Below are 26,966 nucleotides of genomic sequence, written 5' to 3' on the forward strand. Positions count from 1 at the left end.
GGTGTGGCAGGCTTTTTAAAAAATTTTCAGTCTTACTTCTTGCCTAGTAGCATTTGCAACTTGTTTAAAAACATTCACATTGTATTTTTGTTTCGCCTGACTATAACAAAGGGTAATATGAATAATTACGGATTTCATAGAGAATATACTGTGAGTCCCTTATTGTTTCTGTGAACTTTTAATAGCCTGTGCTTACCTGCTTAGAAAGCAGAGCAACAGCCTCTGGTGGTTCACCTGCCACATCTTCCAAGTGGGTGGCAGGAATGCCCTTGAGCCATGCCTGCTGCCTTCCAGGATGCAGCAACAGGAAGCCAGCTGCAAAGCAGAGCAAAACAGAGCAGCCAGGACTCCAAGGGGCACTTCCATATGGGATGCAGCTGTTTCAGGGCGCAGCCTAGGCCAATATGCCACACACCCTCCACCTGTTGCCTATCAGTGAGTCTCAAAGTTGTAACGTTAACCTTCAACACAGAACTGGTTAAAATACAGGTTTCTGGGCCCTCTGCCCTGTGCACTAGGTCTGTCCTCCCCCTTCCGCCCCTCCCCCCTTTTTTGCTTCTTCGATAAATAAAATTCAAGTAAACGAGATGAATTTTTCTGAAAACTATCTCTTGGTAAAGTAGTACTACATTAACCCCTTTGCACAAGAACTGTGAATGGGATTTGCCTTTGACTTAGCTGCTACAGTCCACACTTTCAGGACAAGTGCCTCTGAGGAATGTATTCATCTGGTCCGCCGGAGGGCAACGGTCGCCCCAGCCTTGGACTTGGCGTTATCAGAGGCGGCCGGCCGCGCCTGATAGGGCAGCGCGTGGGCGCCCACCGAGGAGCCCGAGCCGCGCGCCTCTCGCTTCCAGGACCTTCTCGGCGCGGAGGAAGCCCAGCGGGCGCCGGGGCCCGAGCCGCAGCGCGCCCTCAGCGAGAGCACAGCCGCGCCACCGCGAGCCCGAGCGGCCGCCTGAGGTAACCCGAGCGGCCGCCCGAGGTAGCCGCGGCACTGCGGCCCGAGCCCGCGCGGACGGCCACCTCCCCGGGCGAAGATGTCGGCCCAGGCGGACGTCGGCTTAGTGCGCGAGGCTTCGCGGCAGATCGTGGCCGGTGGTTCTGCTGGTAAGGTTGCTGCGTGTCTCCCCGCCGGCGGACGCCGTTTCCACACCCTGTCCGCGGCCGAGGGTCTGTGGCATTCCTCCTCCGAATCCCGCGCTCCCCTCACGGTGCCCGGAGCCGACGGGCGCGGGAGCAAAGGAGGCCGGGACGGGGCGGCGGGGGCCGGGTGCCCCAGGTAAAGTGGCCCCGGCGCCTGCCACCCTCGAGTTCCAGGGCCCCTCGGTTCCTAGCAAGGCGCGCGACCCCGCCGCCTGTAACTGTGAGAAGGTTTTGTTTTTCCCTCGCTGGCTGTTTTTCATTGAAAATGATCCCGTCTCAGCTGACTTAGGTCTGCTATCCATTGTAGGCTTTTTTCCCCACACGAGTTCGGATCTTACATAAATGATTCCTCTCACAAGCAGAGTTCTTACTGCAGGACTCCGCAAGGCTGCAGCTTAGTACAAAACGTGCTTGCTTGGGAATATTTGCGTCTTTAAGTAGGAATTTAACATTTAATACATATATTAACGCATATGAACACTGGTAGATATAACGGGCTGACAGAAGTTTATGGAGAATTATGTCGTGGCGTGAAAACGTTTAGAAAAAAAGGTCGTAATTTGGAAATAGTTGTCAGCAAATGTGACGGAGACAGTTATAGCCACAAGATCACACTATGTGAAGTGTAAATTATTTATTTATTTTGAAATTTTAGTTCTTTATTTGAAAGGAAGCGTTACAGGGTGGGGGTGGAGGGAGGCAGAGATGTGCCATTCGCTGGCTCACTCCCCAAATGGCCACAGGGCTGGGAGTCTGCAGTGTCCCCCAGATAGCCCCGGCAGGTGCAGGGCCCAAGCAGGTCGGCCACCTGACACTGCCTGCCCAGGTACCTGAGCAGGGAGCTGGATGGGAAGTGGAACAGCTGGGACAGGCAGAAGCTTTACTCTAGAAAATGTCTAAGGTTTGTGACTGGTAAAGTTTATTTTCAAATGCATTTGAACTTTTTGTAAGGGATTACTATAATTTATACCTAGTAGTTACTTCGTAATGAACTACATGCACTCTCTTGGTCGATAGCTCCCACAGCTGAATATTTTGTTTATGTATCTGTATACTTTCCTGGAGACACTTGATTTTTAAGACAGTGCAGACATTTACTTATTATGGATAATTGCATGGTACCCATCTGTTATATGTCGGTGACTCTACTGCCTGTTTCTCTGCTTGTTTCCTAACAGTAGTGATGAATTTACATCGATTTATTCACCACTTTTGGTCAAATTCCTCAAAATCCAAAGCTCTGACAGTTGCACCTAAGTCACTTAATGTCTATTCTGTGTCGTTAATCATGGAAAACTCAGCTGCCCAAAGGGCATTGAGAATAGTTGGTTAACATCATTAGCTATGATTCACAAATATCTACATGTTGTTCTGTGTTCACTAGTGGTTACTGAAGCCAAGCAGGGATTTGTCCACTGTTTCACTACCAGTCTGTTCCAACCCTGGGTCCTGAGCTTGCCAGGGGGCACTGTGGTCCATACTGGCATGACTGGCATCCAGTGCCAGTACTTGCCAGTGTGTGCTGTGGCCTAGCCCAGTCAACGTGGACCCACTTAGGTTTCTATGTGTGCCAGCAAATGTAGCAGTTCTGCTAAGCCTGCTTTGCCTTGTCCTAGCTTTTATAATGCAAATACCAAATGCCAGGCCTAGTGCTAAATTTTACATGTATTAGTATGCTTAATATACACAGAACTCCAGAGGTAGACATAACTTTTTTTAAAAAAAGATTTACTTTTTTTTTTAAAGTATTTTTAAAATTTTTATTGGAAAGTTAGATTTACAGAGAGGAGGATCTTCTGTCTGCTGGTTCACTCCGCAAGTGGACAGAACTGAGTCGATCTGAAGCCATCAGCCAGGAGCTTCTTCTGGGTCTCCCATGTGGGTAGAGGGTCCAAGGCTTTGGGACATTCTCCAAAGCTTTCCCAGGCCACAAGCAGGGAGCTGGATGGGAAATGAGGCCCCAGGACAGGAACCTATGTCCATATAGGATCCTGGCATTTGCAAGGCAAGTACTTTAACTGCTAGGCTACCGATCTGGGCCCAACGCTTTTTTTTAAGACCTTTTTTTTGGGGGGGGGGAGGGTGTTGCATTGTTTTTCGCTGGAAGATGTGATCTAGTAGGGACTACCCCTGGCCCCAGGTCTTAACAGTTGCCAGTGTGTGCTGTGGCCTTTTCTGAGATGGCTGGTTTTCAGTCTCAGCATTCCCTGGCAGGTGCTGCAACCTGGCTCAGTCCAGATTGCTGCCAGTTCCAACTTTCCCTGGTGGGTGCAGCCACCTAGTCTAGCCTGACCCTCCCACATCCCTGGCCCTCATGTGAACTGGTGAATTTTGTGGTCCAACTCAGCCTGACCTGCACCCTGTCCTGGTTCTTACAATTCTAGTGTGTGCTGCAGACTGGCCCAGCCCTGCCCTCCCCTCAGATGCACCCCCTAAATAAGCTGAAGACTGCTCTGGCCCAGCCTGGCCTTACCTGCCCCCAGCCCAGGCTCTTGTGCTCACAGTGGGAGCTGTGGTCTAGCAGGGGAGTTCCTCAAGCTCCCCTACCAAGGCCTGCTTCCAGCCCCAGATCTCACATGTGCTGGCAGGTGCTGTGGCCCAGCCTGACATGGCCTACCCCCAGTTCTGAGGCCCATTCTTGCCCTTGCCAGTGGGTACTTCAATCTACCCCAGCCTGGCCCTTCATCAGATCTAGATCTCATGTGACTTGGCAGGTGTCGTGGCCCAACCCGGCCTATGTCACAACCATTCTTGCTCTTGCAAGTGCCCTGCCCAGCCTGGCCCACACCCAGACCCAACTCACGCACATGCCAGCATGTGCTGCAGCCTTACCCAGCCCAGTCCGCTCCAAGCCCAGGCTCTCTCACTCATCACTGACAACTGTAGCCTAGTAGGGGGTCCCTAAAGTTCCCCCATAGACCCATTCCCAGCCCAGATCTTATGTGTACTGGTAGGAGCTTTGACCCAGCCTGGCATGGCCAACAACCTGTCTTGGCTTTTGTGTGTACTAGTGCGTGCTGGGGTCTGGCCCAGTCTGACATTGTCAGACTTTTTTTTTTTTTCTCAGACACAGCTCACACACATGCTGAAGAGTGCTGTAGCCCTGGTTGGTCTGGCCCATCCCCAGCCTTGACTCAGTGCTCCCCAGTGGGAGCTGTGGCTCTGCAGGAGAGTTCAGGTCTGCTCCCAACCTTGGATCTCACATGTGCCATTGGGTTCCATGGCACGGCTTGGCATAATTCTGGCCTTTGCATGTGCCAATGGGTGCTTTGGGCTGGCCCTGTCTGTCCTCCTCCAAGCCCTGGCATCTGAGAGTGTCGGTGAGTTTCATTGTCCAGCCTGGCTGAGTCCATCACCAACCACAGCTCTCATGTAAATCAGTGCTTCCTGCAGTTCCACAGAGACAAGCCTACAGATCCTCTAAACAATCTGCCTCAGATCCAGTTCTCTCATGTTCTGAGGTATGCTGTGACCCAGCCCGATGTGGCCCACCCCTGCCCTAACACTTGCGGTGGGTGGTACTGCGGCCTAGCCCAGCCAGGCATGTCCCCAGCCGCAGCTTTCATGTGTGCTGGCAGATAACAGGCGATGCTGTACTGCCCAGCCAGGTCTCGGGTGCCCTGACCTGATCCAGACGTGTCCTTCAGTTTCCCCCTCTCTAAACCATTACATCAAGCCCAGCCCAATAGCCTTGTGGCTAAAGTGCTTGCCTTGCATACGCCAGGATCCCTTGTGGGCACCAGTTCATGTCCCGAATGCCCCACTTCCCCTCCAGCTCCCTGTCTGTGGCCTGGGAAAACAATTGAGGATGGTCCAAGGTCTTGGGAATCTTGCACCCATGTGGGAGACCAGAAAAAGCTCCTGGCTCCTGGCTCCTGGCTTCGGATCTGCTCAGTTCTGGCCATTGTGGCCAGACCCCCTTCCCTAGGCATTCTATAGCCCCCCCCCTTATTTGAGGGTTGGGGTAGCATGTTCCAGCATAGATTTCTCTACCTTTCTCATATATCTTTAAAAAAAGAAAAATAGAATAGAATAGGAAGCTGTGCTGGCACACTGGTGTAGTTAACACAAATTTGGCATTAACCAGGGCCAGAATGCCCGCCAGCTGCTGGCTGCTTTGCTCCTAGCAGTGTAACACTTGCCTAGGTACAAGGCAGCCTGGGCAGAAACCTATACTGTTTTAATCCTATTTGCAGATGAAAAATGATATGCACCAAGTGAATAATTAGCATGCCTACAATTGTTACAAGCTTCAACCCTGTCTATAGGAAATCAAGGAAGGGGAAGGGACAAGGAGAAAGTCATTTCCATTGTCAGACTTTTGTAGAACTTGAAGATATCGGGACCTGGTGCAGTAGCCTAGCAGCTGAAGTCCTCACCTTAAATGTGCCGAAATCCCAAAAAGGCACTGGTTTTAATCCCGGCAGCCCTGCTTCCCATCCAGCTCCCTGCTTGCTACCTGGGAAAGCAGTCAAGGATGGCCCAAATCCTTGGGACCCTGCACCCACGTGGGAGCCCCGGAAGAGGTTCTGGGTTCCTGGCTTCAGATTGGCACAGCTCCAGCCATTGTGGCCACTTGCAGGGTGAATCATCAGATGGAAGATCTTCCTCTCTATCTCTCCTCCTCTCTGTATATCTGACCTTCCAATAAAAATAAATAAATCTTTAAAAAAAAAGAACTTGAAGAGATCAAGTCTTATCCTATTAGTTTCTATTGGTTTATGTTTTTAAAAATAATTCTTCTATCTACAAATTCTTAGGCTGTTTCCACTCGATATCTTGTTAATTGCCAATAGTTTCATGTATGTTGAGGCATAAGGATTAGCAAGAAGAAACCTTAATTATATTACTGTTTAATGTATTTTGGGCCCCTACATGCAGTTGGGCACATTATAAACCGAAAAAGGGCTCTAGCTATGCGTGCAAGTAGGAGCTCAGATCCAGCTCGCGTCCAGGCCTAGTCTGTGTAGTTTGTATATCCTGAAGCACAGATGTGTCTACCTGGGGCACATTTTATCTGTTTCTCAAAAAGACACTCAATGGATTAATAGAATACTTGATTGTAACACTGCCATAATTTTCCCAGATTGGCTAAAGCTTGCAAGATCCTCGTCTTGCACACTCCCACCTCATTCCTCCATCTGCATATCAGCAGGGCTCCAGGAGGCTTCTCAGTGAGCACTGGTTCCTACTCTGAGCTGGAGCCAGGAGCCTCGGTCTACCTCGGCCCCTCCAGGTCTCCCCAATGAGCACGGGGGCCCTTGCATGCGCTGTCAAAGCACATGAGTCATTCTTACTTCTCATGTCCTGATGGGATCCTTCCTAGCTCACACAGTGATTGTTCTCTTCATATCTTCATGGGGCTTTTGTACTCAAATCAGAATCTTCCAGGGAGGTCTGCTCTTGGCAGCACCAGTGCCAAGAGGTCACCCCTAGACCAGTCCACACTGTACTCCCTTCCACAATGGCCTCTGTCTCTTGCCCCCACAGTCTTACACTCATATCCTTCCCTTGAGGATTAATCACCTCTATTGCCACATACCTGGTCACAGGGTTGGCCGGATGCTGTTTCTTTTTCCATTTTCCCAGGCTGCTGTTTTTTCTTCTGTACACTGACCCAAGGACTCTGTTTCAGGGAGGCCCATGCCCCATCATGTCTTTATCATTTACTGTGTTTTTATTTTGTATTTATCTCTAGAGGCCATTGCTTTCATTGAAGTTGTTTTAATCAACTGCAAAGACGTTTTTCAATTTTACCTTAGACATAGTTCAAGTACTTTGTGCTGTATAATCTCATTAATCACCTTCAAAGAGTCAAATGAGAGTGAAATGACAGGCCTTTGGTGGAAAGAAAAACATGGGAATCATGGATAGGCTTTTCTGAGATTATCTGTGCACATATGCTAATTGTGCTGTATTCTAATGGGAAGAGAGTGTAAGGCGAATAACAAGCTAGAAAATAATTTTCAATATCTTTATGAACGCCTACTTTTCTGTATCCTATGTACCTTTTCATAAATTTCTATTTTTTCTTACTCATTATAATAGCTAAAATATATTTACAAGAAATGCCATAATAGTGTGTATACTAGAAGCCCTCTGGATTTTAATTTGGACTAAGTAATAAAAGGGCTGATGCACCAGGGGGTAATCACAGTTAAATTTTTGATCAAGGAAAGTTCGTTTTGAGAATGGGTGCAAAGGAGACACACATGTGATTTGGGTAAATGGCACCTTTAGAAATTCAGGATTTGGGAAACTGTAATTGTTTGATAATAAATAACAGGTTGTAGTGAAACAGGTGAGCCTTTATGACACATCAAAGGGAGGCTGGAACCCATTATCTGGATAATTAGGGAGGGAAAAAAATCCCCCTTATTTCAACTCCATAGGAGGAAGCAACTCTATTGCTCAAATTAATTATAAAATACTTTTAATGGGTGCGTTTTAATTAAAATGTAGTCTTGTCTTTCAGAAAATCTAGTTCTAAAAAATATGAATTGTAAGAACAAATACAGTATAAATTGCATTACTGCATTTCAAAGGATGTCGTCTTTTACTTTCCTTTCCTGAAAGGTAATTTCAAAGTGTAAGCACCTTGAGAGTGTGAATACGTGATTCCCCTGACACGAAACGTAAAGCAAACGTTACGTAACATTTGGGAACAGGCCATTAAGCCAGGCTCTCCCCACCTCCATCCTTGCCTACATCTCGGATGGTGGAGAACAGGGTGTTTCAGAGTGTAACATGGTAGGTACACATGTTTGCTTGCCATATAAATGAGTCACTATCGGAGCCGCAATATTCTTAGGTCCCTGCCCCAGAGGTTGCAGCCATTGAGCAGTTGATATTTGCAGTAGCACTTCTTTTGTTTTATAATGTATTAACTATTTTTTTAGTTTAGGAGGCAGAGAGAGAAAAGAGGGGGCAGAGGCTCACTCCCTAACTCCAACAGGGAACGAGGCTGGACCAGTGTGAAGCAGGGAGCTAGGAATGTAGTCCAGGTCTCTCGTGAATGGTGGGGACCCAGCCTCTCGAGCTGTCACCTGCTTCCACCCAGGGTGTACATTGGCAGTAAAATGGGGAGCAGGGTCTAAATTGATCTGTCAGGGACCCACCTTTACAGCATTTCTTTTCAGTATTATTTTGTTCTGTTGCAGTTCTTCAGTAAGTCATGTGAAAGAAAACAGTGAACTTTGAATCTAAAATCTCTGCCCCCTTCTAGGTGAGAGGCAGATGGTCTTTTTCTTCATGTATCATCAAGCGTGCTAGGAACCCAAGCTGAGAACAAATGCACGAATCATTTTCAGACATCTTTGTGATTTAAGTGTGTGATGTCTTTAAAAATACCAACAAATAAAGAAACCAGGTTAAGGGATCTGTATGAGATTTTTACATTAAAAAAAATTCCTAGTTAAATTTGTTGCCAATTTCCTTTTGCTTTCATCTATTTTTAAAGATTGATTTCATTTAAGGGCAGAGTTATATACACACCCACACAGAGGGAAGGAGCGAGGGAGGGAGGGATGGAGGAACAGAGAGAGAGAGAATGAGAATGAGAATATGAATGTCCCAGGACTGAGTCAGACTCAATCCAGGGTCTGGGAACTTTTTCTGGGTCTCCCATGTTTGGTAACAGGCACCCAAGTGCTCCAGAAATCCTCTGGTACTCTGCCAGGTGCATTAGCAGGGAGCTGGATTGGAAGCAAAGGAGACAGGACTGGAACTGGCTCTCTAGTATGGGATGCCAGCACAGTGAGTTACGGCTAAACTGGCTCTGCCACAACCTTGGCTCCTGCTTCATTCTTGCATTGTTGACACTTAAGTTAGGATACAGTTGTTTGCCAAGTCATTAAAAACATGTGAATTATTATTATTATTTTTAAAGATTTATTTTATTTTTATTAGAAAGGCGGATATACAGAGAGGAGAGACAGAGAGGAAGATCTTCCATCTGATGATTCACTCCCCAAGTGAGTGCAATGGCCGATGCTATGCCTATCCGAAGCCAGGAGCCTCTTCCGGGTCTCCCACATGGGTGCACGGTCCCAAAGCTTTGGGCCGTCCTCGACTGCTTTCCCAGGCCACAAGCAGGGAACTGGAAGGGAAGCGGGGCTGCCGGGATAGAACCGGCACCCATATGGGATCCCGGGCGTGCAAGGCAAGGACCTTAACCACTGCACCATCGCACCGGGCCTGTGAATTATTATTTTTATGCCAGTTCTTTCCATACCTTTATGTGGTCATGAATTATGCACCTTATAAATCTGTCAGATTTGTGTACTTTATTATCTATACGTGTTGTGTTAGTTTGCTGGGGTTGTCAAGAACAATATTCTACAAACTGAATGGCTTAACCAACAAACATGTATTCTTTGAGGTTTCTGCTGGCCTGGAATCTGCAAGGAAGGTGTTGTTGGCGGGGCTGGTTTCTTCTGGGGAAATGGAGGAAGGCTCTACTCCATGCTCCCTTTCCCTCTGGCAGTTGCAAGTGGTCTTCAGTAATCTTGGATTTGTACACATATCATCCTGTTGGCTGGTTCATCGCCACAGTGTGCTCTTTCCCTGTTTGTCCCTGGGTTTGTGTCCATATTTCTTCCTTTTTGTAAGAATAATAATCATTTCATTAAGGCCCACTCTAAAGCAGTCTCATCTTAACTTGATTTTATCTACAAAGATATGTGCTTTCCAAGTAAGATCAGATTTCCAGGTACTAGATGTTAACACTTGAGTGTATCTTTTTGTGGACACAAGTTGGTCCACAATAGGCATTCTATTGTAGTTTTCTCTTTACACTGTGTTTCTCCAGCCAGACCTCAAGCTCTGATTCTGCATTCCTCTGTCCTTTCATTATCAGGCCTTCTGAAAGTTTCCACTCAAACTTCAAGTTGACCGTTACTTTCCTGCTAAAATTGTTTCTTGTCAGTTTTCACTCCTAATTTTATTTAATTTTTGTGGACTTTCACACATCTGACCCATTTTTTTTTTCTTATTAAAGTCAACTTTGTGTTTGACTTTTTAAAAAGGTTTAATTATTATTTTATTTTATTTTATTTTATTTTATTTTATTTTATTTTATTTTATTTTATTTTATTTTATCTCAGGAGGTTTATTCCAGTGGGGCAGGAATAGGGGAAGGGGTAGGGGGGAAGGGGGGCCAGAAGGAGGAGAGAGGAGAAGAGCAAAGAAGAGCAAAAAGGTTTAATTATTTTTATTGGAAAGGCAGATCAGATTCACAGAGAGGAGAGACAAATCTGTCTGCTGATTAACTCCCCCAAATGGCTGCAATGGCCAGGGCTGAGCCAACCCGAAGCCAGGAGCTTCTTCCCCGTCTTCCACGTGGGTACAGAGTCCCAAGGTTTTGGGCCATCCTCTACTGCTTTTGCAGGCCAGAAGTAGGGAGCTTGAAGGGAAGTGGAACAGCTGGGACAGGAACTGCTGCCCATATGGGATCCTGGTGCTTGCAAGGTGACGATTTAGCCATTGAGCCATCGTGCTGAGCCCTCTGGGTTTGATTTTTAATTCCTTCTTTGTATCTGATTACTTTTTAATCACCTTGTTTTGCAGGACACTCTTTCCCTTTTAATACTTTAGGGTGTTCTAAGTTTTATGTTTCACACACTCTTTTTGCTAAACAAGTGCACCCACTCTTTAATCTTGTTGTCTATGTGGAAGTGACTGCCAGATCTGCATTTTCTGCCTCTCTGTGTCCTATAGACTCATATTTCTCACATAAACATTTCTAGTATGACACAGACTTGAGAATTTAGGGAATTCTAATATATTTCAGACATTTTTCAGAGGTAAATATTGAAGCTATTAGACTAAATCCAATACCCTTTCCTGTTTGTGGCATTATTGCACTCATTTCTATTTTGATTACTTATACCATTTTAAATCATAAGTGAACCTCCTTTTTGGGGTGCTGCAATTGGGTAAATTCTCTCTAATTATCCCAGTCAATAAGTTTGATAAGATGGATGATAACTAATAAAATTTATATTTTTGAGTGCTAGCATTATTGAAGACTTTCTGTATGCAAAGCACTTACTTTTCTTAATTGTATATATTACTTTGTAATTTCCTGGAGATGAGGAAGGTGAATCCAGAGAAATTAACTTGCTAATGGTTGGAAATGCTTTCTCTGCTTTCAAATTGTGTATTTGCATAGCATAGCTAACAACAGTGAGAAACCAGGAAAGCAGCCCCAGTAGAATACTGATTTTCATGAGGCTTCTTTTCTGTCTTGATGAGTTAAATTCATAGCTGCCTTGGGAACTCAAGTGTCAATCAACAACACAGTACTGCCTTTGCACAGCCGGCCATGTCTTTATGAGGGATCTTTAATCTCCAGCCGTAGCTCAGTTATAAAATTCTCTATGTTAAAATGAAAATGATGTAAATTCTTTTTTTTTTAGAGAAAGAAGAATGAACTAGTATGTCAGTGAAACTGAATGACCACCCTTAAGTGGTCATCCAGTTAATGTGGATCCAATTAAGTCTAGATGTTTTAAATGAAGGAGAGAGAGAGAAGGAACCCTACCTATGTGTTTACCATTTTTAGGGATTATTAAAAGTTGCCAATATTTATGTAGTCTTTATGGTACATTATGTGCATCAAGTCAGTTATGCAATTGTGAGGAACAGTGAAATTTTTGCTTATTTCTACATCTGTTGTCATCTTTATTCTTTTGGAAAATTGTTGTAGAGGGAGGTTTAAATGCTTTGGAATGAATTGCAACATCCTCAGCAGAGATCTGAACCCAAGAAAGATGGTTCTGTACTTGTACAGACCATTAGATGGCGCTGTCTTCCTATAAATTTGGTGATTTGCTTTTTCTTTTTTAAGAAAAAACTTTCTGCATATATAGTTAGATCTAGAAATGTGTTAAAGTCTGCTTAGAGTGTACTATTGCAAAGCATTTGGCACAGGTACCTTGCATACACCATAGAGGATTCTATACTTGAAAAGTACAAATTGTGGTTTAGGAATTACTTTGTCCATTGTATTAACAGTGTCAGCAATATTTAGATACATAAGTAAGAAGGAAAGAAAAGCCATTTTTATTTTATATACTACTCGTTTTCTCTGTCCTGCTTTGGAATCTTAGGTAGATGGCTGGATTAAAAAATAATTTATAGCAGTAGCAGAAATGTAATATTAATTGCAGATATTAAAGGCTACCTAAAAATTGTAGATTCCATAGTTTTGCTTCTGAAAATTCTTACAGGTAAAATGTATGTGTTACAGATGCTAATTATTAGTTTCTGTGAGCAGGAGGTATAATGCCAAATGCACTTTTTGTCTATTTTGTGTGTCATAAGCAGCTTCTGAAAATGCCATTTTTCTTCTTTTAATCTAGGGGCCTCTAGCATAAGGAAGTGGTTTTATACACATACACATGCACACACATATGTGGTTTTTCTTAAATACAATCTCCAAATGGGATTTTTTTTTTTTTTAATGAGTAATACTGGTATTGGGTTAAGAAAAATTAGATGCTTGCTTCTGTAAACAAACTTTGCCCCACAAGATGGCAGTATAACTTTCCCATGTATCAAACATTTTACAATTGCTATAATATAAGCATTATAAAATATATGAACACAACACTAATATACATCACATATTACACTACCGATATATGCTATATAAATATAAAAATAAAATAAAATATAAAATTATATATGTGATATCTCGGGCCGTTGTAAGATCAAATGTACAAAAGACTCTTCAAGTGGCTGCAATGACCAGAGCTGTGCTGATTCAAAGCCAGAAGCCTGTTTCGGGTCTCCCAAGTGGGTACAGGATCCCAAGGCTTTGGGCTGTGTTCGACTGCTTTCACAGGCCACAAGCAGGGACCTGGAAAGGAAGTGGAGCAGCTGGGACACGAACTGGCAGCCATATGGTATCCTGGCGCATACCAGGCAAGGACGTTATATTCTTTAAAGTTGATGTAGGATCTGGCATGGTAGCCTAGTGGCTAAAGTCCTCATCTTGCACTCACCTGGATCTCATATTGGTGCCGGTTTGAGTCTCAGCAGCCCTGCTTACCATCCAGCTCCCTGCTGGTGGCCTGGGAAAGCAATAGAGGGTGACCCCAAAGCCTTGGGACCCATATGGGAGACCCGGAAGAAGCTCCTGGCTCCTGGCTTCAGATTGGCTCAGCTTTGACTGTTGCGGCCACTTGGGGAGTGAACCAGAGGATGGAAGACCTTTCCTCTCTGTTTCTTCCTCTGTGTATATCTGATTTTCTAATAAAAATAAATAAATCTTAAAAAAAGTTGAAGTAAAAGCATTGTCATATAAAAAGTGATATGACATATCTGTATCTTTTTTTTTTTATAGAAAACTATAGTTTCATTGTATTTCCTGATCAGATATGAAGAGGGGATGAAATCTTTTTTTTCTTTCCAGAAATAGAAACTTTTCTTAAGAATGGAAGTTCAGTAGAGAATCAAGAAAAGGAAGAAGAGAGAGAAAATGGAGACACGGGCATCTAGGTTTTCAAAAAAGAAAATGCAAAGACTGAGTCTTGTTGGATTTCCATCTTTTGTAGTTAAAAAAAAATGAATCATCCATCCATTCAGTAGTGGGCTTTTAAGTAGCTATTATGCAGTATTAGATGTACTTACATTTTTATTGGCATGTTTCCATAAAATGTGGTATTATGTTTCACTTTGGAAGGATGCTTTTCACAATGACTTTAATTTTCTTTGATTAACTTAGAAGATGACACTACATCTGTTAATTTTTCAAGTTTTACAAAGAGTGAGCCCCTTCTAGGCGGGCCTAGGTCTTATTTATTTTGTATTTCCAGGCTTAGCATTGTGCTTAGGATTTAGTAGTCATTTAAGAACTGTATTTTATTTAAATAGCATTTACTATAAAGCAGTACAATTCCATTGAGCATTACTTTTGCTTATACTCCTGCCTAAACAGTCAATATGGCAGAGATTGAAAAAAAAAAAAAGACCAAAATAATTTTAACTTCCTCAAAGCATTTTAGTGCAGAGAATATTCCTGGTATGAATGACAGTTTTTCTGAGCAGTGGTGGAAACAAAATTTTTAATTTTTGACTTAAGCTGTATCTGGGTGTAAAATGAGAGTATGCTGACTAATTTAATTTTCTCTTCAAAAAAACAATCTATGACATATAGTTAATACCAGATGCATTGTTGCTGCTTGGCCGCAACAAACATGGAAGCATTTTGCACTGTAAATGCAAAGGAAGCTGGTTTCTCCATTATCTACAGAAGTCAGAAGTAGATTACATGGTTTTGTAAAATTACTTTTGTGGGAAAATTGAATTTAAAAGAGAGTCACAATTACCCTATGTAGGAAAACTTGTAAAAAAACAAAAAAAGAGGAAAGATAAATACTGTTGCTATCCTGTGTGAGGAAAAAGTGTAGTTTCATGTAATACCCTAATGCACAGTTCATGTTTCTCAAAGCTGTAGTTTTGTGAGTTGAGATCTGAGTGCGTGTTCCCCTGGAACAACGTGATGTAATTCATGCAGGCTGCAGAAAGCTGCTGCTGCTTCTGTTTCTTCTTACTCTCTCCCTCCTCCTGTCACTTTATCCTCATCCTTCTCCTCTCTCTCCTTCTATTCCTCTTTTTTCCTCTTCCTGCTCCTCATCCTTCTTCTTTTTGGTCACGTGTTAAATAAGTGTAAATCACCACTGAGCTCTGGAGCTAATTTAGGAATCCTAAGCCCACATATGTCGGCTGTCTTTCTGATGCCTGTTCCTACAGGTGCCTGTCTTTCTGAAGCCATTTTCCTATGGGTTGGCTGTCTTTCTGAGGGCCTTTCCCTGCTTGTCTACTGTCTTTCCTAGGCCCTATTCCTACAGGTCTGCTGTCTTTCCAAGGTCCTGTTCCTATGGGTTGGCTGTCTTTCTTATTAGCCAATTACCTGTTTCTGAATTGGAAAGACCTACCTTTTTTTTTTGTTATGGTTTATACAGTTTATGCAGTTTTTGCTATGTGCAGTTTGAAGCTGTGCTGCTCACCATTTTAAGAGCTGTAGGTGTCAAGGAGTAGGACCGGGTTTCTCATCTGGGACACATGCTGGTGCTTTCCCTTTGGCAATGAAACAGGGCAAGGGAAGGGGTGCCAGTTGGCACCCAGAGGGCCATTCACTTAGGGCCTCACATTCAGATGGCTTCATAAATTTAGATCTATGACATTTCTCTCAAATGTGGTGAGACATAAAGTCATTGCCTTTGCCATTGCAATTATTTGCAGTAAAAGCATTACTATGTGAATTTTAGGTATTTCAAATAAACCACACTTTAATAAAGATGTTAGTTGGCATGTCTTTACCTTTTAGTGTATTGAGAGTCTCAAAAAAAAAAAGAGAAGTTATGATATCTTTGAACTTCTTCTAGGCTCTGGTTCAGGGTACAAGTGCAAATCTTTTCTAATATCTCCTAGAGGTTCCCTTGGAAGTACTCCCGTTGCATTTTTGTTTACTGAGTAAAAGGATAGATGGAAGGGTGGATGGATGCTGAACAGTCGGCAGCAGAGGACTGACGGACAAGTGCAAACCAAGTGAGGAGCATGAAAGTTGAAGAAAATGGGGGCTGCAGTGGTCGTTAGGATGCATGGGTTCTTAGCCAATTATGTGTTTCTGAATTGGAAAAGACCTACATTTTTTTGTTATGGTTTGTGCAGTTTATATGTGTGTTCATATAGTCAACATGATTGGCCTTAAATCAATAGGACAGAGTCATACTTTTAGTATTTATTTCATTAACATGGGGCATCAGTGGGAAAATGGCCATGTGTTAAATTCAAAGAAAATACTCCATGCAGTTTATTGACCCATACTTTTGACATTTATTTAAATATAGGAAAACATAAATGTTAAATAGCAGTGTAAAATAATGATATACAAAATGTTTTGAAAAAGTTCATAAAAAGTTCATTAAAATATGTTCTTTAAATTCTATTTTCCATGATCTTTTTGCAGTACTCATGTGTATGAAAATATGCTCTTCTTATTTCTATGCTGTAAACTCTGTGATGGTAAAAATATTGGTCTGATTGGTGCCCTGCTATATATATGCCTGTTGCCTAAAATAGAATGTGGAACAGGATAGACACCCAGTAAATGTGTGTTGAGTGAATAAATGTTGAATTCACTTTTGTCCTCAATTCTATTGTTCGTTAATTTGAAAATTTCCTAACTTTTATCAAAGTCGTTGATTATCTCAGGGTGTTTCTGCAGTTCTTCCTATAGCTAGTGTTGGTGGTGAGGAGCGTCATTACTGTTCTAACTAGCCACCAAATGCAAGCTGAATCCCAGAGCCGTGCACTCTCCAAGATTCACTATTCCCTTTTATGTCTGTTACCTGTTAATCCAGGTGGGAGTCTATCTTGGATCAACATTGCTTATGGAGACTGTAAGTCCTACTAATTCTGCAAACTTAGATATTCATCTTCTTGGACCTTAACTGTCTATGTTCTTTCCCCAGTGGGCTTCCCGGGAATAGTTTTCAGAAGAATGAAGTGTCTGATTGCTGAGTTGTTTACTGTCTGGTGCTGGGCTTATTGACTGAAGCTCCGAAGTCACTGTGTTAGTTGTAGTTTTCACAGCCACACTTCCTATTCGTGCTGCACTCCCTCAGGGAGACCGAGTTCCACACATGGCAGTCATGTGATAAGGACTTACTTCGGGGATCATGACAACCTAATCTGAAGTTTCTCCTTTGGTCCTATCAAATTCCTACTGTGGTGTCCCAGAGTTCTTTAGCTCATTGTGTGTGTGTGTGTGTGTGTGCAGTTGTGAGCTCTTTTGAAATAATAGAGTTTTAAACAAAGACTTAATTGACAAACTTGTGAGTATGCTTTGGGAGCTGAAGAAGAAAGTGAGTGTAACTTAGATCAACAAGAAAAAGAAAAGGTATTCTCAAGCAGCATCCATATTTTAACAGAGAAATTTACCTTACAAAGAGGAGAGGCAAGGCAGGGAGGTGTTTTTTTGTGGGGATTCTGTTACTTTATTTTTCTGCAGCGAGTCCAACTCTGATACTAACTCTGTTACCTTGGACAAGCAGCTGAATGTCTGTGTTCCCGGTCTCAGAAATATATCATAATCTACTTTATAGTTCTGTTATATTCTACTGTGTAACATTGTTAAAAAATCACTTAGGGTGATAGATGTAAAGTGTTTGGAACTGTGAGTGGCACTTAGTGTTGTGTAAACTGTAGTCATTAATAGAGAGGGAAATATACACACATGTAGAGACCATCATATATTACTTTAAACAGGAGTAACATATGAATATGAGTGTATGTATGTGTGCTAACTATACTTCTGTTCAGTTTTCATCGTGAACTGTAGTTTTCTGCTTACCTTTTAGAAATTTAATCTTTTTTTTTTTTTTTTTTTACTTTGCTGATTGGGGAGGGTAGAATTTTATTTTGTTCTCAAACTTGGTCATCTTTGACATAATCTTTTCCATTCTACAAAAGGACCTTTTTATTCCAATGTGGAATCATCAAGTTGCTTCAGGAGGCTTCCTTTACGATATCCCACAGTAGATCTAATAAGAGTGATTCTTTTAAAAAACTTATATTTAATCACAAAATAGTAATTGTATCTATTTGTGGAGTAGTGTTTGAGTCTTAGCTCTTATCCTAGTGGTCACCCTAATAATTTAGATCAGTCTTCTTCCCTGCCTTCTCTGAAACATACTTTCTTTTTATTTTTGCAAAGGGAACTTATATTTTTTGTAGTCATTCTATTATATTTATAATAACTTTTGAGACATCTAAGTCACATGTATTTGGAGGAAATTTAGTCAACCATTTTGATAGCCTTCAAACTACACTTTCCTTCAAAATATAAACTACAATAGGAAAAGTGTATTTTGAGCAACCTACAAAACTGACCCTGGGTACATCAATACCCAAATGCTGGAAAAAGTACAACAGGTATCTTTAATGCAATTGCAAGAATCGGCCCCAAGCTGTGAATGATTGTGAAATTAGCAATCAAATGGCCCTTTTCCTTTTTGTTCTGGTTCCTCCCAAATAAGCACAAGGAACACACACACACACACACACACACACACACACACACACACACACTAGAATACAGGTGTGTTATTATTTACATGCTGACGTGATTATTATGACACTACTTTTGAGAAGTGCTTTGTAAATTGGCTCTCCCTGTGTCCATTCAAAAAACATTTCTAGATGTGTCTATCCCAGGTCCCATGATAATGCATATCAATGGCTGTTCTGACTTCAGCCATTAGGAGCGTGAAGCCCAGAAAGGATAGGAATTGCCAAGTTTATTTGCCAGAAGATGGTTGTCTAGAATACCAAACTTTGCTAAAACTTAATGTTTTGCTTTCGTAAGCTGGGTTGAAGTATTGCATGAAAATACTGCCAAATTTTGTCCCCCCTTTTTTTGTCCAGACTTTGTTAAGTTGAAAAGGCATCTCAGTGTATAAAACTTTCCGTTATAAGGCCACCTGTACACTTAAAACAGTCAGGCTGTTTTTTCAGCTGCTTGCAGCTCTGTTTCTGAGCTGACTAATTCTGACAGATAAAGATGGCTTTCCCCCTGAGCAGGGTTGTTTTGTTTGCGGTTATTCTGTCACTACCAGGAGGGACAGCTCCCCCATCCATAGGGAACGCAGTGATATAGCCTACAGACAGAATCGTATGCTGGCTAGCAACTAAAAAAATAATACTCAAATAATGATTTCATTGTTCCTTCCTGTGTCCATGACGACAGAGAGGTATGCAGCCAGAATGCGAAACTGCTTAGGAGCTTTTTTGGTTTTTTAAAATTCAGATACTACTATTTTTGGAAGATTTAGAATTCATTCTGACAATCAGACTAGAGAGAAAAATGGACATTTCCAACAACTGGCTAATTTTAGTGGTTTTTTTATACCCCCTGAAAGTGATTTTTTCTGCCACTTCTATTCCCAAGCACTATGACTTGTTCCTGAAGCAGTTTGCTTAGTGGCATCATTTCTACCATCATGAGAGGCATTGATGAAGCCCCCATTTTGAAAAAGGACAGGGATATTGTTTCTGTCTTAGCCGATGAACTGGTGGGACTGGGTAATTTTCTTAATCTTTGTACTCATATTTCTGTTCATGCAATAGGAATAGTAATGGAATCTTTCCCCATAATGTAAATGTGAGTAAAACAAGAGTGCGTGTGAAGTGATTAGCCTATCGCTTGGCCTAAGTAAGAGCAATAAAAATTGGTGATTTCTTGCTGCTTAAAAATAAAAACAAACACTTTTTATTTAGAATTATTTCTTATGCACTTGGTATGTTTGTCACAGCCAGCTTCCCCATTATTAGCATTTCATATAGTGTATTTGACGCAGTTAATGAACCTTACCCAGCTTCCCACTTTTTCTTAACAATCAACCTCCCCCTCTGCTCCCCACCCACTGCCCTAGCCTCTGGTGTTGAACATTCCGTGTTCAGATGGAGGGATTTTTTAAGCTCCTCTGTATGGGGGAGAGCATGTGTTGTTTCTAGCTTTTTCACTTAACACACTCTTCTCTAGTTCCATCCATTGTGCCACAGGTGACAGCATTTCATTCTTTTCACAACTGAATATTATTCCATTGTATATCTTCACCACCTTTCCTTTACCCATTTATCTGACGGTGGGTACCTCGGTTGGCTGTATCTTGGCTGCTGTGAAGTGTTGGAATACATGGTGAGGCAGGCATCTGTGTGCTACAGTGATTTAGTCCAATGGGGTTGCTGCATCATATGGCAACTTCATTTCTGGTTTTTAAGGAAATCTTCATACCATTTTCCATGGTGGCTGTACTAATTTATGCTCCCACCAGCAGTGTATATGAGTTCCCTTTTGTTTACATCTTTCACAGCAGTTGTTACTTTCTTTTTGGTAATGGCCTTCTAAACAGGGATGAGGTGATTTCTCTTTGAGGTTTTGATTTGCACTTCTTTGATGGTTAGGCATACTGAGTATTTTTGCATATATGTGTTGGTCATCTTGTTGTTATTAATTTCTGTGAGTTCCTAGACCAGTGATTCTCAGTCTTGACTATACTTTAGACTCTCTAGATGAATTTAAAAGATCCTGATGCTAGGATTGTACTCAAGAATAACTGAATTAGAATCTGCAAGGTTCAGACCCAGGGTTCAGCATTTGCAAAATTGCACCAATGTTTAGTTAAGTTTGAGAAATACTGTCCTTGAAGGCAAGAGCTCATATCGAAGTAGTCTGACAAAATGCACGAAAAATTTATCAAAGTGGGTATTTTGAAAAATAAAGCCAATTTGAGTTATAGTAAAAACAAGACGAATTTATAATATCTTGCATGTCTATCTCATTGCAGATATTTTAGACAATACAATAGTAACACAATAGGGAACAGCCAAATTAATACATTTGTGTTTCCCTAAGGGCAAGCTTACTAAAAGCATCACAGAAAACAGTGTTTCCTGGAGAAGAATTTGAAAATGGCAAAATATATGAGAGCTCAGATTTTGACTGTGTGAGACGGATTTACATAAAGTAAAACAATAGTAATGGCTATTTATTTATATATTTTAGTATTCTTTCAGAAAAAAATGGATTAATTGAAAAGTAATTAAGATAATTTGATGAAATTTTAATGCAAAATCCAGTATACATTCAAACGCTTGCCACTTTGATCATAACTCTGTTTAAATCTTGGGAAAAAGAAAAACACTGGAAACGCATAAAAATGTGCTTTCTGATATTGCTGATGCTGAATCAGCATCTTTAGCTAGCTATTACAGTATTAAACCTTTTGGAATGGAGATGCTAAAATCCGGGATAAACTCGATTGTACTAATTACATAAGAAAGCCTGAATTTCTTTCTGGTAATCCAAAAGACATTGTCTATTAAGTTCCTAAGATCTTACAAAGGTAAAAAAGTGATACTGTCAGAATTAACTTTTCCAAAAGGATTCTACAGCTGCTACTGCTTTCCCTGTAGTTTTCAAAACAGAATGTCTCTCTTTAAACACACCAGATTATTTTTGTATAGTATGTTATTTAAGCTTCTTTAAATAATTTTTCAAAAGTAAACACTGTATCTAACATTGGATGTCAAATTGCATATACAGTTTTCACATAGATATGTCGTTGATAGCTATCACAGTCCTTGTACCTGTTAACTACTGCTAGTTTTATGATTGCTGTTGCATACAGACTATACTGAATTCTCCCAATATCTCAGGATATTGGTCCAGAATAAGCTTTATTTCATAGGTGGGAGAATTAAAGCAGCTTATTAGTGTCAGTTCAATAGATGTAGGGTGTACATTCTTAGTTTTCAGGCAGTTTTTCCTTTCAGTAACTCATTTATTTATTTAATGGACATGCAAGCTTTGGATATGTGTTGGATATGATTTTAGGTGTGAATATCCAAGACAAGTAAAAGAAACAGTACTTCCACATACAGAATTCCACACACAATGCTATGAGTAAGCTTAAAATTTCTTGATCTGCATCAACCAAGGCAGAACACATGGCCAAACCTTGCAGCTCCGAATGTAAGGAGAAATGAATTGCGGTGGTTAAGAAAACCATCTTTCTACATTTATATTTTGTGGTAGCCGGATGCAAAATGAACACAGATAGTCACACCCTTTGCAGCTGGATTAATTGGTGATTTCTTCAAATTTAGGGAATGCTGTGTTTTTTTGTTAAAATATGTTAATTCTGTGATGATTTCATATCTTTAATTTTTCAACTGCTAATGTTTATTTTGGTTCTGGCAGAAAGTATTTGAATGGTTAAGCATTTTGCTTCACTTTAATGCTAATTAATCTGAAACCTTCAGCTGGCTTCTAAGTGGTCTTGTTGTTGAATTAAAATACTCAATATTTACCTGACACAAATTCTACAATGAAGAACACAGTGTAGTTTAATTAATCTTCCTCATAATACATCCACTTTTTGCCACTTTGTGAGGAAAAATTAAGGGTATACTGCTGAAAAGTTAAACTTTAAATATTCTTAAGCAACAAATAAATGAAATACTTCTTTTAGTCTTGTATGAAACTATTCTAACTTAATGTCAATAAAGCTTAAATTAGTTCAGACTTTTCTTATTAGAATAAATGTTTCCTTTTAAAATGCATGATAATCATAATCAAGACAAAATTTGTCCTGTTATTTATTTTCAAAATGATTGTACATGTTTAGCAGACTTTTGATTTAAATCCCCAGTGATATATTGGAGACAGATGTTTAGATGACCTCATGTTTAAAGTAATGTTATATTTGGACACAAGATTAAATTTTCCTTAAAATCTTTCCTTATAAGCTAAACTGTGTGATAGTATACAAAAGCTAATCAATGATTTGCAGTAGATTAATGCAATTCCTATATTTTAAATAAAATTTTCTGTCTTTTATGGAATTCCACAAAGAATTCCATACAAAAGGCCTGATTATGAAACAGCTGTTTACAAATGAAAATATTGTTTTTGGCTGGCCAGCTAAATGGGAAACAGATTCGAAAAGTTCCATGAATTTGAATGCAAATTTACCATATCATTTATACTGAACCAAGAAACATTGGTAAAAGACTGCAACATTATTTACCAAAAAATTTAATTGAAGACTGTTTTTTTGTGATATAGCATAAACATTTAAAATAGTTTTTCCTTTTATACCAATTTTTCTTTATGAAAATCAATGTAATTTTAACATGTACTTAGAATATTTGGAAGACTTTAAAATAAAGTTCATAAATTTAATATTTCAATAAAGAGAAATTAACAAATTGAGCTTTAGAAATTTATAGACAATTGAGTAGAATAAAAAAGATAAGAGCTAACAGAAATTGTACAAAGACAGTAAATTAGCATGTATGACCAAGTGTGTTTAAGGCATAGTTATGTCAGTATCAGCATATGGCTATTTTCATTAGCACTTAGAATTTGATATACTGAGAGTTACATTGCTATGGAAATTTGACTTTTATAAAACTGCAGTGTTTTATTTCCTTTCAAATTGTAAACAGTCATTAAGAGTTACTCATTTTGGAAATCAGTTTATGCAAAAATAAATGACTTAAAGGCTTTGTTTTGAATTTTGGATATAACTGTTGAATGCTAAATTACTTAGTTGAGATAGTTCATATTTAAAACTTCTGGGGCTGCTATTTGTTTGATTTTCTTTTCTTTGTCCCCTTTATTGTTTTTCTCCTTATTTCAGTCTTTTAATAATGGGATCATTTCTCTAAAAAAGCTTTAAAAAAATTAAATGCTGGGAAAATAAATGCTTTCCTGGGATGGAGTATTGCATCTACTTTTGTCACCATTTAAAAACCTAAGTGGTTAGTTAAGAGAGATACTCTAGACAGAAGCTGGTAGGATACATATGAAATATTTTAAGAAAAAGTTTTGGGGCAGAATGAAGACAAAAAAAAAATTCAGGAATGCAAGCAACATAAGTAAAAGCACTTTAAAACAGGATACTAATGTATTGACATTGATGAATGTGTCCTTAAGGGATGATACACCTTTTACATACTTTAATTTTTTTACATGTTTTATTGGGTGTCAGTAGCTATTAAATACCTATAAAATTAATTCACTGACATACAGGTATGTAAAATAGTAGGAGACTGTAAATTTTAAGGAATAGTGATGCCTTGTGGCTAGTTCGTATTTTTTACCTCTTAAAGAACAGTTTTTAAAAATTATTTGAAAGGCAGATCAACAGAGAGAGGGAGAGACATATACACATATACACACACAAATACACAGACACTGAGAGAGAGACAGACAGACAGACGGACAGAGACAGAGAAGTTCAGGGAGAAACCAGGATCCAGGAGCTCCATCCTGGTCTCCCACATGGCTGTCCAGGGCCCAAACATCTGAATCATCTTTGGCAAGGCTCATTATCAGGGAGTTGGATGGCAAGTGGAGTGCCTGACACTCTGATTTGGGATGCTGCAATTGTAAGTAGTGGGCACACCTGTTGGACCACAATGGCAGTCTCTTAAGTATCTTCTACTTTAGAAAATAGCTGAGATAATAACCAGTTTGTAGACACAGATAATGATGATTTTATACCACAGAATCTGTGTTCTTTTTGGCTTTACTCATGACATTATATATAGTGCTGTGTAAAAATCAGGCAGCTTGCACAAATGGCGATGCATTCAGAGCTACTAAAGGAAATTTTATTTACTTCATTTAAAAATTTTGTATTTATTTGAAAAGCAGAGTTGAGTTAGAGATAGAGATCGAGAAAGAGGGAGAACTTGCAGTTGGGTTCTTTGCTGGTTTCCCAGACACGTCACCAGGGAGCTAGATAGGAAATGGAACAGCCAGGAATCAAACCAGTGTCCATATGGGATGCCAGTACTGCAGGAGATGGCTAAGCATGCTACACAACAGCACCAGCTGCTTTTATTTATGTTGTACTTACAAAATATTCACATACTTTTTTAAATAATTAGAAAGTTCTGTAAGATCAACTTTTGGAACGCTATTCACCCATCAAAAAGAATGAAGTTCTACCATTTGCAACAAAGTGGTCCCAACTGGAGACCATTAAGCTCAGTGAAGCCAATCCCCAAAGGACAAATATGACATATTATCTCTTATATAAGACAAACTTCATGCAAATTACAAGATAAATATATATATAGTTAAATACATATAATCTCATAGATGAGCTGTACAGTGGAGACTTGTGTACTGGAGATGAAGATACATTGCAGTATGCATTTCTAATCCCAAATAAAGGGATTCCTAATAAAATTGTTAAAATATACCTTGGAAATAGGGTACTAGATACTAGACTACCATTGCTTATACCTACAATGCCATGATACACTAAAGAGCAAAATGTTGGACTTGTTACTGTTGTTGAAACACTATAATATTGTAATGAAATAGGTTAAACAGTGGAGGGAATTGGAGGGGGCAAATAGAGAGATTCCCTGTGCCTGTGGAATTGTATCATGAACAATATTTTTAAAAAATGAAATAAGAAACAAAATGAAGTTTTGAAAAGAAATGCAATTGGGGGCCTGGTCCTATAGCCTAGTGGCAAAATCCTCACCATTCATGCCCAGGATCCCATATGTCTGTTGGTCTGTTCCCAGTGGTTTCACTTCTGTTTCAGCTCCCTGATTGTGGCCTGGGGAAGCAATACAGGGTGACCCCAAAGCCTTGGGACCCTGCACCCATGTGGGAGACCCGGAAGAAGCTCCTGGCTCCTGGCTTCAGATTGGCTCAGCTCTGACTGTTGCGGCCACTTGGGGAGTGAACCAGAGGATGGAAGACCTTTCCGTCTCTCTTTCTCTCTGTAAATCTGACTTTCTAATAGAAAAAATATAAAAAAAAGAACAAACAAAAGAAATGCAGTTGAAATGAATGCATAAATAATACATAAGATAATTAATAACACTTAACAACAGTATTTAAAAGTCAGCACCATACTGATTTTGCCAGATGCATGTAACCACTCTATGGAAGAATAGATTCCATTTTCTGAATCTTTTATTAATTGTGCATCCATCCACATCCCTGAACAACCAAGGAATTTATAAACAGAGCCAGCTAAAATTAAAATAGGTATACAAGTTGGTTACTGAACTATCACTGTATAGATGCTAAGATAATAATACAGTTATTACAATGATATAAAACATATATTGAACAGTTATATTATCCAAGTATTTTAATTTTAGAACAGAACCAGGCTTTATTTGACTTCCCAGCAATTTCATTTATAGACATTAGGAGGTTTCATTGTTTGCAATGTTTTTTTTTTATGCCAAACTATATGGAAAAATACATGAAAAACTGCAGATAGTTCTAGAATTTAAAAAGCCCTTATGGAAAATAGTTACCCTGGGGTCCTCAATGGCAGAGTATGAATCCTCCTAAATTTTTTTAATGCTACTAATAAACTATTAATATTCAAATCCCCCAAATGCAAAACCACTGATTCTTCCAGTTCGTTTTCTGTCTTATGTACATTTCATTGAGACTCACTAGTGGGGCAGATCTGTGGCCGGTGGGTAAGATGTCTGTGTCCACCTTAGGTGTCTGTACCTGGGTTGAGTCCCAGCTGTGGCTCTGAATCCAGCTTTCTGCTCATGTGGATCCCGAGTAGACGATGTTGTAAGTAGTTGACATTTGTTGGGTATTGAAGGATGAGCAGGAGTTTTCTGAGTGAAGAGAGACATTTTGTATTGAATAAGTGGCACTTGAAGTACTATGAAAACATGAAAATTTATAGTCATCTCACAGAAGTTTGATTAATTTGATGTGATTGAAGCCCAGGGTGTGGAGAAGAGGAAGAGGGTAGGAAATGGTGAATTATAGATGTGATTTGGGGCAGGTGTTAGTGGTTCTCTTGCTGGAGAAGGCTGTAGCATGTATCCTGTAAGCAACGGGACTGTGAAAGGTGTTTACAAATGGTGACAGGGTAGATTCTGTTCATATTTAGGGAAGTAATAATGCAGAGGCTGAATTGGCATAAGCAGTCTAGTTGGCAGGCAGTTTTGTTATTCATAGGAGGGTAGGTGAAAACACAGCTTAGGACAATGGTCATGGGAAAGAGGGAGGGGAGGTTATAAAGAAGAATTACTTGGATTTGTTGGTGGATTAGACTGGGGAAATTGAGAAAGTGCCTCAAAGTTAGAGTCTGGGAGAAACTAATGTCTAATATCACTAAATATAATAGGGAATAATATATAAAGAGGGCCTGGGGCAAATGAGCTCTTTTTTTATGGATCTGAAGTTTGAATAAAGTGATTAGAGAATAGATTGCTTGTCCACAGATGGTTTGATA

At 40.3% G+C, this 26,966-nt stretch overlaps 1 protein-coding gene across 2 annotated transcripts in view; it reads left to right on the top strand.

Annotated features, from left to right (window-relative positions):
* The first annotated feature begins 1,016 nt into the window (after window positions 1-1,016).
* Window positions 1,017-26,966, top strand: part of SLC25A21 (solute carrier family 25 member 21) — a 468,180-nt gene continuing 442,230 nt past the window's right edge. For both annotated transcript variants that reach the window (XM_040969566.1, XM_040969565.1), the window contains exon 1: window positions 1,017-1,110. In XM_040969566.1, coding sequence (XP_040825500.1) covers window positions 1,041-1,110 — 70 coding nt within the window. In that variant the 5' untranslated portion in view covers window positions 1,017-1,040. The remainder of the gene's footprint in view (window positions 1,111-26,966) is intronic.

This window comes from Ochotona curzoniae, unplaced genomic scaffold (genome assembly GCF_017591425.1).
Source record: "Ochotona curzoniae isolate NIBS_2020 unplaced genomic scaffold, NIBS_Ocur_1.0 scaffold_4701, whole genome shotgun sequence".
Lineage (NCBI taxonomy): Eukaryota > Metazoa > Chordata > Mammalia > Lagomorpha > Ochotonidae > Ochotona > Ochotona curzoniae.